General features: G+C 50.3%; 4 protein-coding genes across 4 annotated transcripts; 2 read left to right on the top strand and 2 right to left on the bottom strand.

The window, feature by feature from the left end:
- Positions 1-3,983: 3,983 nt before the first annotated feature.
- Positions 3,984-4,862, top strand: AKAW2_31542A (uncharacterized protein; the record flags this gene model as incomplete). Its single annotated transcript, XM_041688178.1, has 2 exons — positions 3,984-4,039; positions 4,100-4,862. The coding sequence occupies 2 exons, from the start codon at positions 3,984-3,986 to the stop codon at positions 4,860-4,862; spliced, it is 819 nt and encodes a 272-aa protein (XP_041541989.1).
- Positions 4,863-6,958: 2,096 nt separating this feature from the next.
- On the bottom strand, positions 6,959-7,418 carry AKAW2_31541S (uncharacterized protein; the record flags this gene model as incomplete). Its single annotated transcript, XM_041688177.1, has 2 exons — positions 6,959-7,282; positions 7,374-7,418. The coding sequence occupies 2 exons, from the start codon at positions 7,416-7,418 to the stop codon at positions 6,959-6,961; spliced, it is 369 nt and encodes a 122-aa protein (XP_041541988.1).
- Positions 7,419-7,743: 325 nt separating this feature from the next.
- Positions 7,744-8,123, bottom strand: AKAW2_31540S (uncharacterized protein; the record flags this gene model as incomplete). Its single annotated transcript, XM_041688176.1, has 3 exons — positions 7,744-7,777; positions 7,847-8,061; positions 8,118-8,123. 3 exons carry the CDS (start codon positions 8,121-8,123, stop codon positions 7,744-7,746), a joined length of 255 nt encoding a protein of 84 aa, XP_041541987.1.
- A 1,591-nt stretch (positions 8,124-9,714) lies between these two features.
- On the top strand, positions 9,715-10,172 carry AKAW2_31539A (uncharacterized protein; the record flags this gene model as incomplete). The annotated part of the gene is made up of 3 exons (XM_041688175.1): positions 9,715-9,811; positions 9,857-10,075; positions 10,135-10,172. 3 exons carry the CDS (start codon positions 9,715-9,717, stop codon positions 10,170-10,172), a joined length of 354 nt encoding a protein of 117 aa, XP_041541986.1.
- Between the last annotated feature and the right edge of the window lie 2,138 nt (positions 10,173-12,310).

Genomic DNA, 12,310 nt, shown 5'->3' with positions numbered 1-12,310 from the left:
GTCGAAGCCCACATGCTGCCTACCCACCTGCGACTCAAGCAACGGGCACAGATAGTGATAGCCCGCTTCAGCACCTTACCGGAAGACCACCCAGTCCATGATGTCATCAGCCGGGCAAGAGTACGCAGCACCCAGGTCGGCAATAGGGCGCGCTTTCCCCTGGCAGAAACCCTACGAACAATGAACCTCACGCGGCTGCAAGCCCTGGAAAGAATTGACCCCAGACCACTAGCACCTTGGCGAGCCCAATCTTTCACCGATATTGAAATTGAGCCGGATCGGGAGAAAGCACAGACCAATGCTCTAGCAAGAGCGGCCACACCCAACATTACAGTCTTTTCGGATGCCTCGGGCAAAGAGAATCAGCTAGGAGCCGCGGCGGTGGCTCTCGACCACAACCAGCGGATCGTAGGGTCTCGACAAGTCAGCATTGGTTCGATGGAGTTCTGGTCCGTCTACGCAGCTGAGCTAATGGCGATCTACTACGCGATCGGGCTGGTTTTTCAGCTCGCGCAGAAGAACCAGAGATCCAGAGCAACAGACGCAGAACCAGCGACAATCCTTAGTGACAGCATGTCGGCCCTGCAGGTTATCAAAAACTCCTGGAACAAATCAGGCCAGCGTATCATTCAGGCGATTCACCAGTCGGCCGGGGAGCTCAGGGCGCGAGGGATCCCACTGCGACTACAATGGGTTCCGGGTCACTGCGGCAACCCTGGAAACGAAGCAGCAGACCGCCTAGCCAAAGCCACGGTAGGGGGTGAAAAGAGACACCCCTTTAGACATCTTCTGTCACGAGAGAAAAGGTACATCCGCAGGAATATTAGCGACGAATGGCACCAAGAATGGAGGGCCTCTCGAAACGGAGGACATCTCCGCCGCATTGATCGGGCCCTACCGGCCAACCGGACCCGCCGGCTCTACGGCTCGCTCCCCCGAAACCGAGCCTACTTACTCACCCAACTCCGGACCGGCCACTCATGGCTGGCGACACACGGAAAACAGCGCGGGCTCCGAGACGATGAGAAATGTGAATGTGGGGCAACGGAAACCGTGGTCCACGTGTTAATCGATTGCCCGCGGCTTAGTGGGCTACGCCAAGCCCTCCGACGGAAGATTGGAGGGGCATTCAACAATATTTCAGATATGCTGGGAGGAGCAGGACAAGGTAGGGAGGGTAGGTTCCAAGATGGTCCGCAAGACAGTAGCGTCCTCGGGGCGGTCCTGGACTTTGCGGAGGCATCGCAGAGATTCCGAAGTCGCGCGCCACGAGGGCGGCAAAACACAACCCCAGGCACTGGCCACCACAGGCCTTGACGAGGCTCCAAGTTCGTCAGGAAAGTAATAGTCTACGAGGAATGGATGTACATAGAGTGTGGAGATAGTAGTACCCTGCATGTCGCTCAGGCGAGGGGTCAGCGTATGAATCAACAACAACAACTACTGTATGAGACATGTCGATACAGTAAATGCACCACGATTGTCAAAGTAGCGATACGTTCTGTTCGGGGTTTCCTATTCAACCTTCTTTTTCTGATACTGCCGTACTAAAGCAGACTCCAAGAATATGCCAGCAGTGGTCGGACTCAAGGATTGTCGACAGAATAGCGGAAGAAAGAGACTCGTCTGTCATTGAAGAGCCGAAGACAGCTGCCAACCAGGATCGAAAAACTCGTGCCGACAGGGAGCGTGGACCACGTCCACGAAATCGGTTAGTTCCCTGCAAGCCACACACCGTGGTGCTCGCGGTAAATAGTGACCAGCTCGTCGGATTGCCCGGGCAGCGGATTCAGCACACTCAGTTTCACTCTCTGGTGTGTCCAAGTCACGTATAAAGTTGTACTCTTCCATGTTATTGACATTTAAGATTTAAAGCTTAGCTAAAGTCTCGTCAGCCAAAGCCGCTGACTCTGACTCAAGCACACTCGAAGGCATACTGTATTACATCCCATCTTCTGTCCATTGGCTAGCCAGAATCCGGTCTACGAGGCATTCTCTTCTTCAACTTGGGTCGCGGCCGGAACGTGTTCATCAGATTGCACCGCAGCTATGAGACTCATGGTCATTCGCCTATCTTGCAGATACTGAGATATATTTCCCCACTCCTCGTTTTGCAAATGAAAGGCCAACTGCCCATCCGTAGGGTCGCGCGACTTCCCCTTGGAAGACAATAAGTTGTGCTACATGCTCCCTCCTCAAGCGGGAGGAGCTATGGACGCACTATCCCTTTTAGAATTTCTAGTGCTATCCCCACACTTTACACTCCAAATTGGTTCTGTAAGATTCATGAGCGCAGTCAAGGTTTGTAGGCACCGTATGGAAACTGTATGTTATGTGCATCCCCATGTCACAGCCATGCTGATTAGCGGTGGTTTCTCTGGCTGCAATACGATGTTCACTGTGTAGTCAGGCCCACCTAGTACAGGAAATGTTACTGTATGGGTAGATCTTACTTCACTGTAATAGGCGTACACGATTACTATTGTGACATTAGCTAATGCCAAGGAGCAGGGTGTCAGCCTGGCCGTAGCGCATCTCGCCAGGAAGATCGACATCTTGCATAAGTATTCTCCAACCCACACCTATTCCATCCACGTCCACTAAATGCAGGACCAACATTGTATCAAGCCAGTCGGGAGCCAAAGTACCGTTCACCTCACATATTTATTACTGTACCCAATGAACACATTCATTGTGAAAGCATTTTCCCGTTTTCCTTGTGCGATTTCCAGATCTCTCAATACACAACCAAAAGTCGAGAGCCTGAATAGCGTCTGCTGGTTACTTTTATTGGCCTTGTTGGCGCCGACATGTGCGAAGATGATCTTTTCAGAAACGGATGTGTTGTATGGGCATGAGCACTGTGTGACACCACGGCATAGTCAAAAGAGCATCTAATGGATGCAATAATTCTGCTGTATGCACTCAGCAGCCATCTCACTTTTAACCAGTAACTATAGGCCAGCAGTCTGATGACTTGTGATAGATGCATCTGTTCTTTTTTTTTTTCTCCACAGATCCTCCCTAAGTGGTAAGGGCTATCGGCTTCCTACTGAGATATCCTTGCTTCGTGCTATTAGGTTCCGTCTTATCCTCCCGGGGTTAGGATCTGCTTCCCAATACCCTGCATCAATCTTTACATCGGCCGGTGACATTAAGACCTCAATGCCCCGGGGTTCGTAGATACATTGACGCCTTGGCCAAAATCCGAGATGTGAAATGAGTGGTTGCCCTTGGCCATTAACCCGGGCGGACTATTGATAATCAAGATGCAAGGAGGGTGGATATCTATTACCCCATGTAGATCGCGAACCACTACGGCAGTGACAAGTTAAGTGGCTGTGATCCCGCATCTGACTCTCTCGCGAGACCATGGTACTTTGATTCGTCGATCCAGTTCTCGCCCCGCGACTGTTCCCCATCTCAGATAGCCGGCCCCACTGTGATGGGTTTTGGAGGCAGAATACTATTGAATGAACGGTTGAACTATGCTGAAAGCCCTTCTATGCACCCTGGTATGTTCTCAATCGGGAGGAAGGATGATGAGGCAGTGGAGGTGACAGCCAGAAGAGGTAGCGGCGCAGAAGGTCAAAGTTAGAATGTAAGGCGACGGCTAGAGGTACTGGGTAGATAAAGCGAGGACGTAAGCATACAAAAGGGGGAATTCACACGAATAAGAAATATGAAATAGTAAAGCTAGAAACATCAAGAGATATATAGAGGGTGAGACCACCGTCAGATTCTCCTAGATTTACCGTGCCTTTCACCTAATTCCATCAGCGTCTTTGTGGCTATTAGGCTGAATCCTGTCATTGCTTCGGTGGTGCATTGAGTTGCATGAAGCCGAAACCTCCTGCTTGCAAACATACACATCGGAGACACACCTTCCTTCCTGCATCTAGACAAACAACCGACGTATAACGCTGCGGCTGCAGTACGCCCCGTCGCCCATCCTACGCTCAGCAAGGACTCTCATCACCGTAATGTACGAAAGCATGTGCTCCATAATCGACGGCATCCCTGGACGACGTGTCCTCCCGTGAGTTGCCTCCGAACCGTACCAACAGATGCAGCTTCTGACATATTCTGTCTCTTACAGTGTAAGCTCCCAGTCCAATGGGCCTCTCGTGGCAGACATGAGCGAGGATCGTCGCCTGCCTCCGCTCCCGTGCGTGGAGCCCTTGCCCCGCGGACCCTTAGACCCGTTCAGTGCCAACGCCTATGCCTCCAGCGCTTCAAGATCTCGGTATACCTGCTCGGGTAGATCGACACGGCCGGCAGTAGAAAGGTGCGTTGTGGCCATTAGTTCATCGGCACGCTCGGCGGGGTGTTCCTTGCAATCCGACCAATCCCAGCAGGTGTCCATGTGGCTGCAAGACCTTTCCTGTCCTCAAATTCTGAACCTCATCGCCCCCACGAACATCAACCGCAAGCCGCCGTTGCAGCAGCCGTGCGGGCGGAAGCGCAAGGCAAGCACGGCCCCAGCGGGTTCGGATAACCAAAGGGAAAGGCACAGAATTGCAGAGGGGAACCGACGGAAGAACCTCAGCCAGCTGCACCGTGAGCTGGACCGTCGCATTCATGATTTCTTCCTGGAGCAAGCCGGTTGGAACCCTTCCAAGGGCCTACCAGAATCCAAGGAACATATCGTTCAAGCTGCCATCTTCCTCATTGACTACATGGCCTGGTTGATTAAGTACTTACTTCGCCAAGAGAACAAGATGCCACGCCAGCTGTTGGAATACCTAGCGCCCCCGCTGCATACAGCAGCAGCAGCTGGTGTTCAGTCTTCGGGAGCAGAGCCAGACTTCCCAGCAGCAGTTCGGGAGACTTCAGGAAAGCCAGACGTTGATGGAGCGTAAACAGGCGCTCGAGCTCCAGCTGAGTTTTATGGGCACATGTTACGACCTCCAGAGAGCGAACCTTTGACTTCTTAGTCCCTGGACCAATACTGGTCATCATCGCCCGGCTTCGCATACGGGCCACATTCATGCCTGTCTATGGCATTAACCCCTTATTCCCTTGCCCTGAATCGGTGGATATGCTACTTTACAATCCCGGGAGGGTCCTTGTCATCTTTTACTGTGTTTCCCGGTACAGCAGTGGCGTGAGTTACCAATATCTGACTGGAGACACGCAAAACTACTTGCACAGTGGTCTCTGGACCGCCTGGTCGAATTTAGTACGGATTTGATCTTATGCTTCTCGTCTATCACACAGTGGAGAGGAGTGGGTAGTTTTCATTAAAGAAAAGGAGAAGGATAAAAAAGATGAAGCAATGACAGGAAATGGCTTAGTCTGATAATCTTGCTTTGGTATTCTGGCCAGTGTTTCTCTTTCGGGATATTTTCTCTTATATGTAGAAAATTGAGCTCGGTATCTTTATTTTGTGAAACCCAATTCTCTTCCAGAGTACAACGAATCGGAACCCTTGTAACTAACAGTTCAAGGTGAAGTGCTTATGACAAACCCAGCGAACAAGTACACTTAGATTGCCTATAGCTGGCCAATTTAAGTATGATCTAGTAGGTATTGTATAGGGTGTTTAGTCCCTGGGTAAGAATTTTGCCCGATCGTTAGATACAATGGCATCATATTTGCGGGAAAGGCGGCTAAAAGGTTTAAAAAGACGCAGGTTGGGGGGAAAGCTGAGTTGGAGGTGGAAAAGGATTTGTTGGTCTGGCCATTGACACCATTCTATTTCTAGCCATCTAGTCGATTCCGCAGAGGGTCTCTCTCCTTACTCATAGAATCCATATTAGCCAATCGCCTCTTGTGTGATCCTGACACGATGGAAAGCAGGTATGCTCACGGAAAGTTCGCTTTCGTCATTTCATATTCTCGGAGACCCCACTAGAATTCACTCAGACCCTGTTCATGGAAGAGGAATTTGACCAAAAAAGAAAATAAAAAATAAAAAGAAAATAAAAAAGAAAATAAGATAAGAGAAAAAGAAAACACCCCCTAAATCGATGTTCTAAGCAGGGTTAGTTCCGTTTCCTCCGAGAAATTGAGATTGGCGGTAGACTTTGGTTGGGCAATTGCGAGAATATTGTTCTGCTGTGACGCGGTTATCAACGATTAGTCTTTTGAGTTGCGTGTGAACCGAACTCGGGGAGAGCCGGTGCAACTCATCGAATGTCTTAAGGGGAAAGAAATACTATTGCAAATAAATACAGGGATCGTGACACGTAACGACGCTTTTAGTTTCCTTCGCCGGCCTATCGTACTCCTAGATGCTCACCCCTGGTCTGATCCAGTACACACTCCATGACGAGGTCTCTCGGATACAGACATTGGATCGTGACCAATGCAGTCATACAGTAAGAATTCATTTGCCGCTACTCATATATGAAACGCGCCAGCAAACGTCTCACTTGTATGGAAGGGATTACAGTGGCCCTTTGCAACGGTCAAACCCCGCGTTGGGAATCCCGCGAAGCTATAAACATAGTATTAGGCAGCAGAAATCAATGTTCGCATTCCATCGACGAGACTTTGCACAGATTGAATCGATCCTTTTATGGCCCCTAGCATCTACCAAACCCCGCTCGACTGTAATCGCAGCATCTAGTGGCCCATCCGGAACCCCGTCAAAGTGAATCCTGCATCAATCACCAGACTTTCTCCATTGATAAAGGACGCGGCGGGGCTACAGATAAACACGACCGCATCAGATACCTCCTCTGGCATGGCGATTCTCCCGAGGGGACACAGTTTCGCAATTGCCTGCTTCAGGGTAGGGACGTTGCTGGTTGTCTTCTGCATCATGGGGCATCGGTCCATGACGGGCATACAATGTTTACACGGACACGATGCTCAAAATTGTCGACGGCGGCAGTTTGGGCGATCCCGATGGTCGCCTGCTTGGATGCCGTGTAGGGCATCATGCCAGGCACTGAGATCAGGCCATTGATCGAAGACAGCACGACGATCGACCCGCGGCCCAGACTGCGGGTCATGTTGCTCCGCGTGCTGGTGTACGAGTGTGGCTCTTGCAGCGACATGGCATGGGAGACGGCCCGCAGCATAGTCCCGCGGAGTGCACGCAGTAGTCAATACGCCCGAGCTCGCTCACGGCGCGCTGGACCATATTGTCGACGCTGGCCTCATCGGTGACGTCTACCATTAGCGACAAAGCACGGAAGTTGGAGTGGGAGGCGAACTTTTGACACTCCTGGCGAGTGAGATCTGTAGGAAGGTTCAGGTCCGCCAGGAGGATTGCTTCGACGCCGGCTACGGCGAGAGCGAAGCAGACATCTTTCCCAGTGCCTGATGAGGCCTGCAGATTGAGTTCTCAGTCACGTTCAATTTAATATTCGCTTCTGTGGGTTCTTGATACGAAGGAAGCAAAACAGCGACGGCCGACTTACACCAGTCACAAGGGCGATTCCACCGTTCAGTCTGGTACCCGCCATGAGAAGTACAAGGACGGGTTGTGGCGAGGTGGGAGCAATGCAGATAACGGATGACCAGTGGACTGTAGAAGAGGCGAGTTTTCACTGCCCTTTTTCTGGCTCGGTTGTGGGAATGGTGGGAGGAGGGAGGGTGGGGGAAAAGGAGGGAAAGCGCAGGATACTAGTAAATGATCGAGGGGGGAAGGATAGGAGGTGGGAATGGAATTGAATGAAGAGAAGGTGGCGGCGGGAAAGGGCTCTAGCTTGATGCACGCTGGAGGCTGCGCCTTGCACTAGATACAAAGGGGAGACGGACCCCTGTTCACATGCTGTTTCAGGTAAGGGTTCAATATACTATGAGCTCTGAGAAGACGCTGCATCTACGCGACATTGACCATACGAACAAAGCAATTAGAAGGGTACCGACGGTGCGAAGGAGACCTGCTTACAGAAGAGACCTTCGAAGACAAAAAAGAGCCCCGCTTAAAGGAGATTGTACGGAATGTCCGGCTCGTACATCACCGCTATGGAGGGTTGGACCCGATGGAAGAAAAGAACCCTGCAACGCATGCGGCCTAGGGTGGTCCAAGAAGAAAAGAAAAACGCTAGCGTATGGCATCATCCATGAAAGGTAGGCACTATGAGAGGTACGCGTATTATCCAGCTGGGCACAATCAACAAACCCGGAAACTCTAAACCAGCAGGTGTCGATGAAATTACCTTCATCAGACTATGAGGGCTTGATCGTTGCCGATTGCAAATGTGCAGGATCGAATGCTGAGAAGTTTGAGATTCATGCCAAGAACGAGACCTGCTCATAGCCAAGATGGGTAAACCGGTATGGTATGTACCGGCATAGAGCAGGAATGCCCAGCCCGTAGCGCCTGAGTGGCTTACTTTCCGGCTAAAGAACAACTACGATCCAGCATATTTAGTTTGTTTTTGATATACTAGAGTCTATTTCCTGCGATATAGTGCAGCGTCTTAACGCAGCGTTGGATAATCTCAACAGGACAACAACATGTCCGTTCCGTTGCCGGAGGTGCTATCTTCGAAATTCGCTGCCTGGGGGCGACAAGTACGATTTTAGCAGCATCAACCAGGCCTAGAGGGTATATACGTAAATACCCACCTCTGCAGTGAGGGCGGCCTTGACTCCATTCGAAATGGATGCTGTGTTGTCTTTTTCTCCTCTTTTGCTTTGTCCTTTCCTGTTATTTTTCTTCTACCAATCTACCACCAATTGAGCACACTTCCTTAGCCCAGTAACCCAGCATTAGTCGTATGCATATCGTCTATGTTACCCTTTGGAGGCCGAACCGACGAACTGGGGTGGATTAGTAGCTTCAGCATGGTGGGGCGTTATGTGCTGTCCTCCTATAATAGACAGCCAATGGGCCTACCGAGCAAAGCCTACAAGCACCATGACGTCTCCCCTCACCCTCGGTGGTAAGTTGCCAGCGTTGTCCTGAGCTTGCGCGACTAGCCAGCTAGCGCTGAGCCTGTTGCATCCATACATCCTTAACTGTTTCGTTGTATATTCTGATGAGTGTTCCAGCATGTTGATTGGATGTCTAAGTCAAGAATAGCATTTCTGGTTATCATCAATTCTCGTATTATCCCTGTTCGAAGCCCTGTGGAGGGGCTCTCGTATGCAAATTCGGTGGTGTATGTTTTGATGACATTCGTTGCATCGGTTGGACACCCTGGGCGGCCCAGGAGACTCGATCTGGATCCGCAACGGCCGCATAAGCGCCTTCCATCCTTTTAGCTTTTCTTAATGTAACCCCATAAAATATCCTATGCCCCAGGTAAGTGAACAGTCAAATGGCGCATAGACGTGTTGCCCGCATAGAAAATATATACTGTGCGATAATTGACGGATAGCAATTGTGGCGTTTGTAGAAAGGATTAACAGATGCATAATGGTAGAGGTGGTGTGAAGATCACCGAGTCTCGGCCAGTCGAACAATCTAGATCAACAAAGCAGGGTTTGAGTAACACGACCCAAATACGGCATAGAGTAACCAATAATCAGGGAGGGCATTGAAGTCCCCAAAGTTACAAACCGTAAGTGCTTTGTTTCAACGAGTCGAGATTTGCGACAGGCATTCAGTCTGTGCCTGAAAATCTGCGATCACCATATCTGTGTAGTAAAATATCGTCTCCTTGCAGGAAGGGCACAACAGGTCCTTGCACTTTCTCACTTCCAGCCAAACTATGTGAAATGTTGCATGATTCGGATAATAAATACTGACGGATGCGACAACAGAAGCTCGGACTGCACATCTCATTTTCCTTTCCAGTTCATATAGAAATGGAGGGAATCTCTGTGCATATTACCGTTGAATACGCAGAGGCTCTTTCACTGGAACCAGCTTGGTCAATGGTGACCAGGATCAATGACGTTCCAGGTTAGTATAACAATGGTGCGATGTTAATGCCGCTAACGAAATTAGTCGGCTGCCGTATTCTAGATCAAACAAAGGTTGACGGAGAGTGCCTGATCTGGTGGTCTCCTTTGATAGGCATGAGTCCAAACTTTCTCTTCGACCAGGATTACCAGTCAGCCGAGACAGAGTCTGACGCTGATCAATCAATCGATTCGTGTCCGCATCCACCTGACCAGAAGGATGGCATGCCACGACAGGATGTACACCGCCCGGTGCCATCGATACGTAAGTGTAGGCTCGTCTAGATTCAAAGCAAGATTGGCTCACAAAACTGCTGTCGTTAGCTCTGTCCGCTGCCCTTACGCCAGAGACTCAGTGGTGATGGATGGATTGTTTCCGTCCACAGGGCCTGAAAAAGACCTTAACCTGAAGTCCCATGAAGCCTTGATTAAAAAGTTTATGAATGCGCCATACCATGATAAGCAGTTTATTAGGAGGAGTCTTGTTCTGTCGTATTGTGACTTTAGTTGACAAAGTATGAAATCTCCGTCCAGGGAGGCGTCATGCCAAAGCGCCGCTGAGAAAGAACCCGCTTCGTTGTCCCAACCCTCGTCACCAGATGATAGTCCAGCATCTTAAGAACAGACGAATGTTTGTATAAGGGCTTTTTTTCACGGAGCGTCTCAGATGTGCTGGAGCTGAAGGAATCTATTCTCATTATTATACTGCTCTGTGTAATGTATCGCTTGTTTGAACCTCAGTACGATATGTATGGTAAGCTATAAATCAACAGGTGTTATTTGCAGCAATAAGATATGCGTCTATGCCCTTCACCTATATCCTACTCTTTCGATTTTTTACTCCCCAGCCAAAACACTGTAGGGATATGCCTGATATGCTATAAACAAATCCACGCCTATTCATGCAGTAGGCAAAATGCTCTCATCAGTGGCATTCCACGTCGCCCAAGATGACACAGTAGCCCAGACAAAGCGGAAGACACGTTTGAATCAGGCCCTGGTTCGACTACCTCCCAGCGTGAACTAATCAGATGCTACTGCCGCCTTGCCCACCACTGCCGCGATCTTTCCTACCAGCAGGTACGGCTGGCTCAGGATGGGAGAATGCCCTGCGCTACAGCGATCAATTTCCGCCCTGGCCAACTCGGCAAATGTCTCCTAGAATGGCACGGGTACTGCCTGGTCTTCCTCGCATAATGGGTAAGTGGATGGAAGGTACTCATACGCCGCGCGAGTCGTGGGTGTAGTTTGCAACAAGTAAGACTGAGTCGTCATACGGGACTCCCACCAGGCTGCCGCAGCGTCCGGGGGATCGCTGTAGAGGTTTCGGACTGCATTCTTGATGCGGAAGCGTCAATCCGCCTGGTTCAAGGACGAAATCTTTAGTTTGTGGTTATGCGTCAGGAACAGGTGAATACATACCCCGACTTCATTGTTCGGAGATTCGCGGAATGTCTCCTTCACCGATGCACCCCTAAGTAGAACAAAGGCAGCGTAATAGAATAGGTGCAAAACAGCGCCCCCCTTCCCTCTTTCTGACGCAAAGCATGGGTGAGGGATCCGGAGAAAGCTGTGCTGCCCATAATGCCTCCGTAGAAATCCATTACAACAATAATTGACTTTTCCTTCTCTTCTATCAGCTGCTCCAGGGCTTCTGTGTTAGTTCGTGCGTTGTCCTCCATTGTGCGGGCGGCGAAATCACTGGCATTCATGTCGAAGCAGCTGGGAAGAGGTAGATAGTTGGCTGGGTAATTCAGGTCGCGAAGACCGGTCGCCAACTTGGAGTAGACGAGTGGGGCCTGGAAGGAGCCCTGAACAGCATGACCGAGAGCTTTCAGAGGCTATGGTATTGAACTAGACGATGGGCCGATAAAAGAGCGATGGGTTAGGTGCAAGGTTGGGGGAAAGTGAGAACATGAAATTGTCGAGAGGTTGTGAGAGTGAGGAAAGATATAGGCACTCGGGCAGAAGGCGGGTGGGGGATGGGGGTGGTGTATGATGCGCCCCGCAGAGACGCAGTATTCATTGGTTCATTTCCAGGCGTGCCTACGTGCTATTTTTGAATAGCCAACAGTTGGGTTGGCACGAATTGATTGATCAAACAATCAGTCCTCTCTTGTTTCTTCAAGCATAAATTTCGCTAATTCCATGTCAGCTGCCACGGCATCGCGTTCGGTCCTCGAGTTCGGTTTTCACTGCCACCTCGTCAGCCGGCATGGGACCGATTCTATCGGGTACCCTAGTTTACTGTTATAATCAGAACGCACGAAATGCAAATCATGTGAGCCACGGGGCCATGGGGAGGTTGGCGCGGAATTAGAATACCTAGCGACATGAGGCGCGTTTGATTTATCTATTGATGGCTCGGATTCCAGGGCGGCAATGACTATCACGCCCTCATGGACCAAGATCCCGTTAATCAAGGTGATAGTAATCATGATAATCCAGATCCTACATCACACGTACAGTAGAGCAAGTATGAAATGTAATCGCACTGATC

This window comes from Aspergillus luchuensis, chromosome 3, assembly GCF_016861625.1.
Source record: "Aspergillus luchuensis IFO 4308 DNA, chromosome 3, nearly complete sequence".
NCBI lineage: Eukaryota > Fungi > Ascomycota > Eurotiomycetes > Eurotiales > Aspergillaceae > Aspergillus > Aspergillus luchuensis.
The sequence above is the reverse complement of the archived record's forward strand: the minus strand, read 5'-3'. Positions and strand labels throughout refer to the sequence as shown.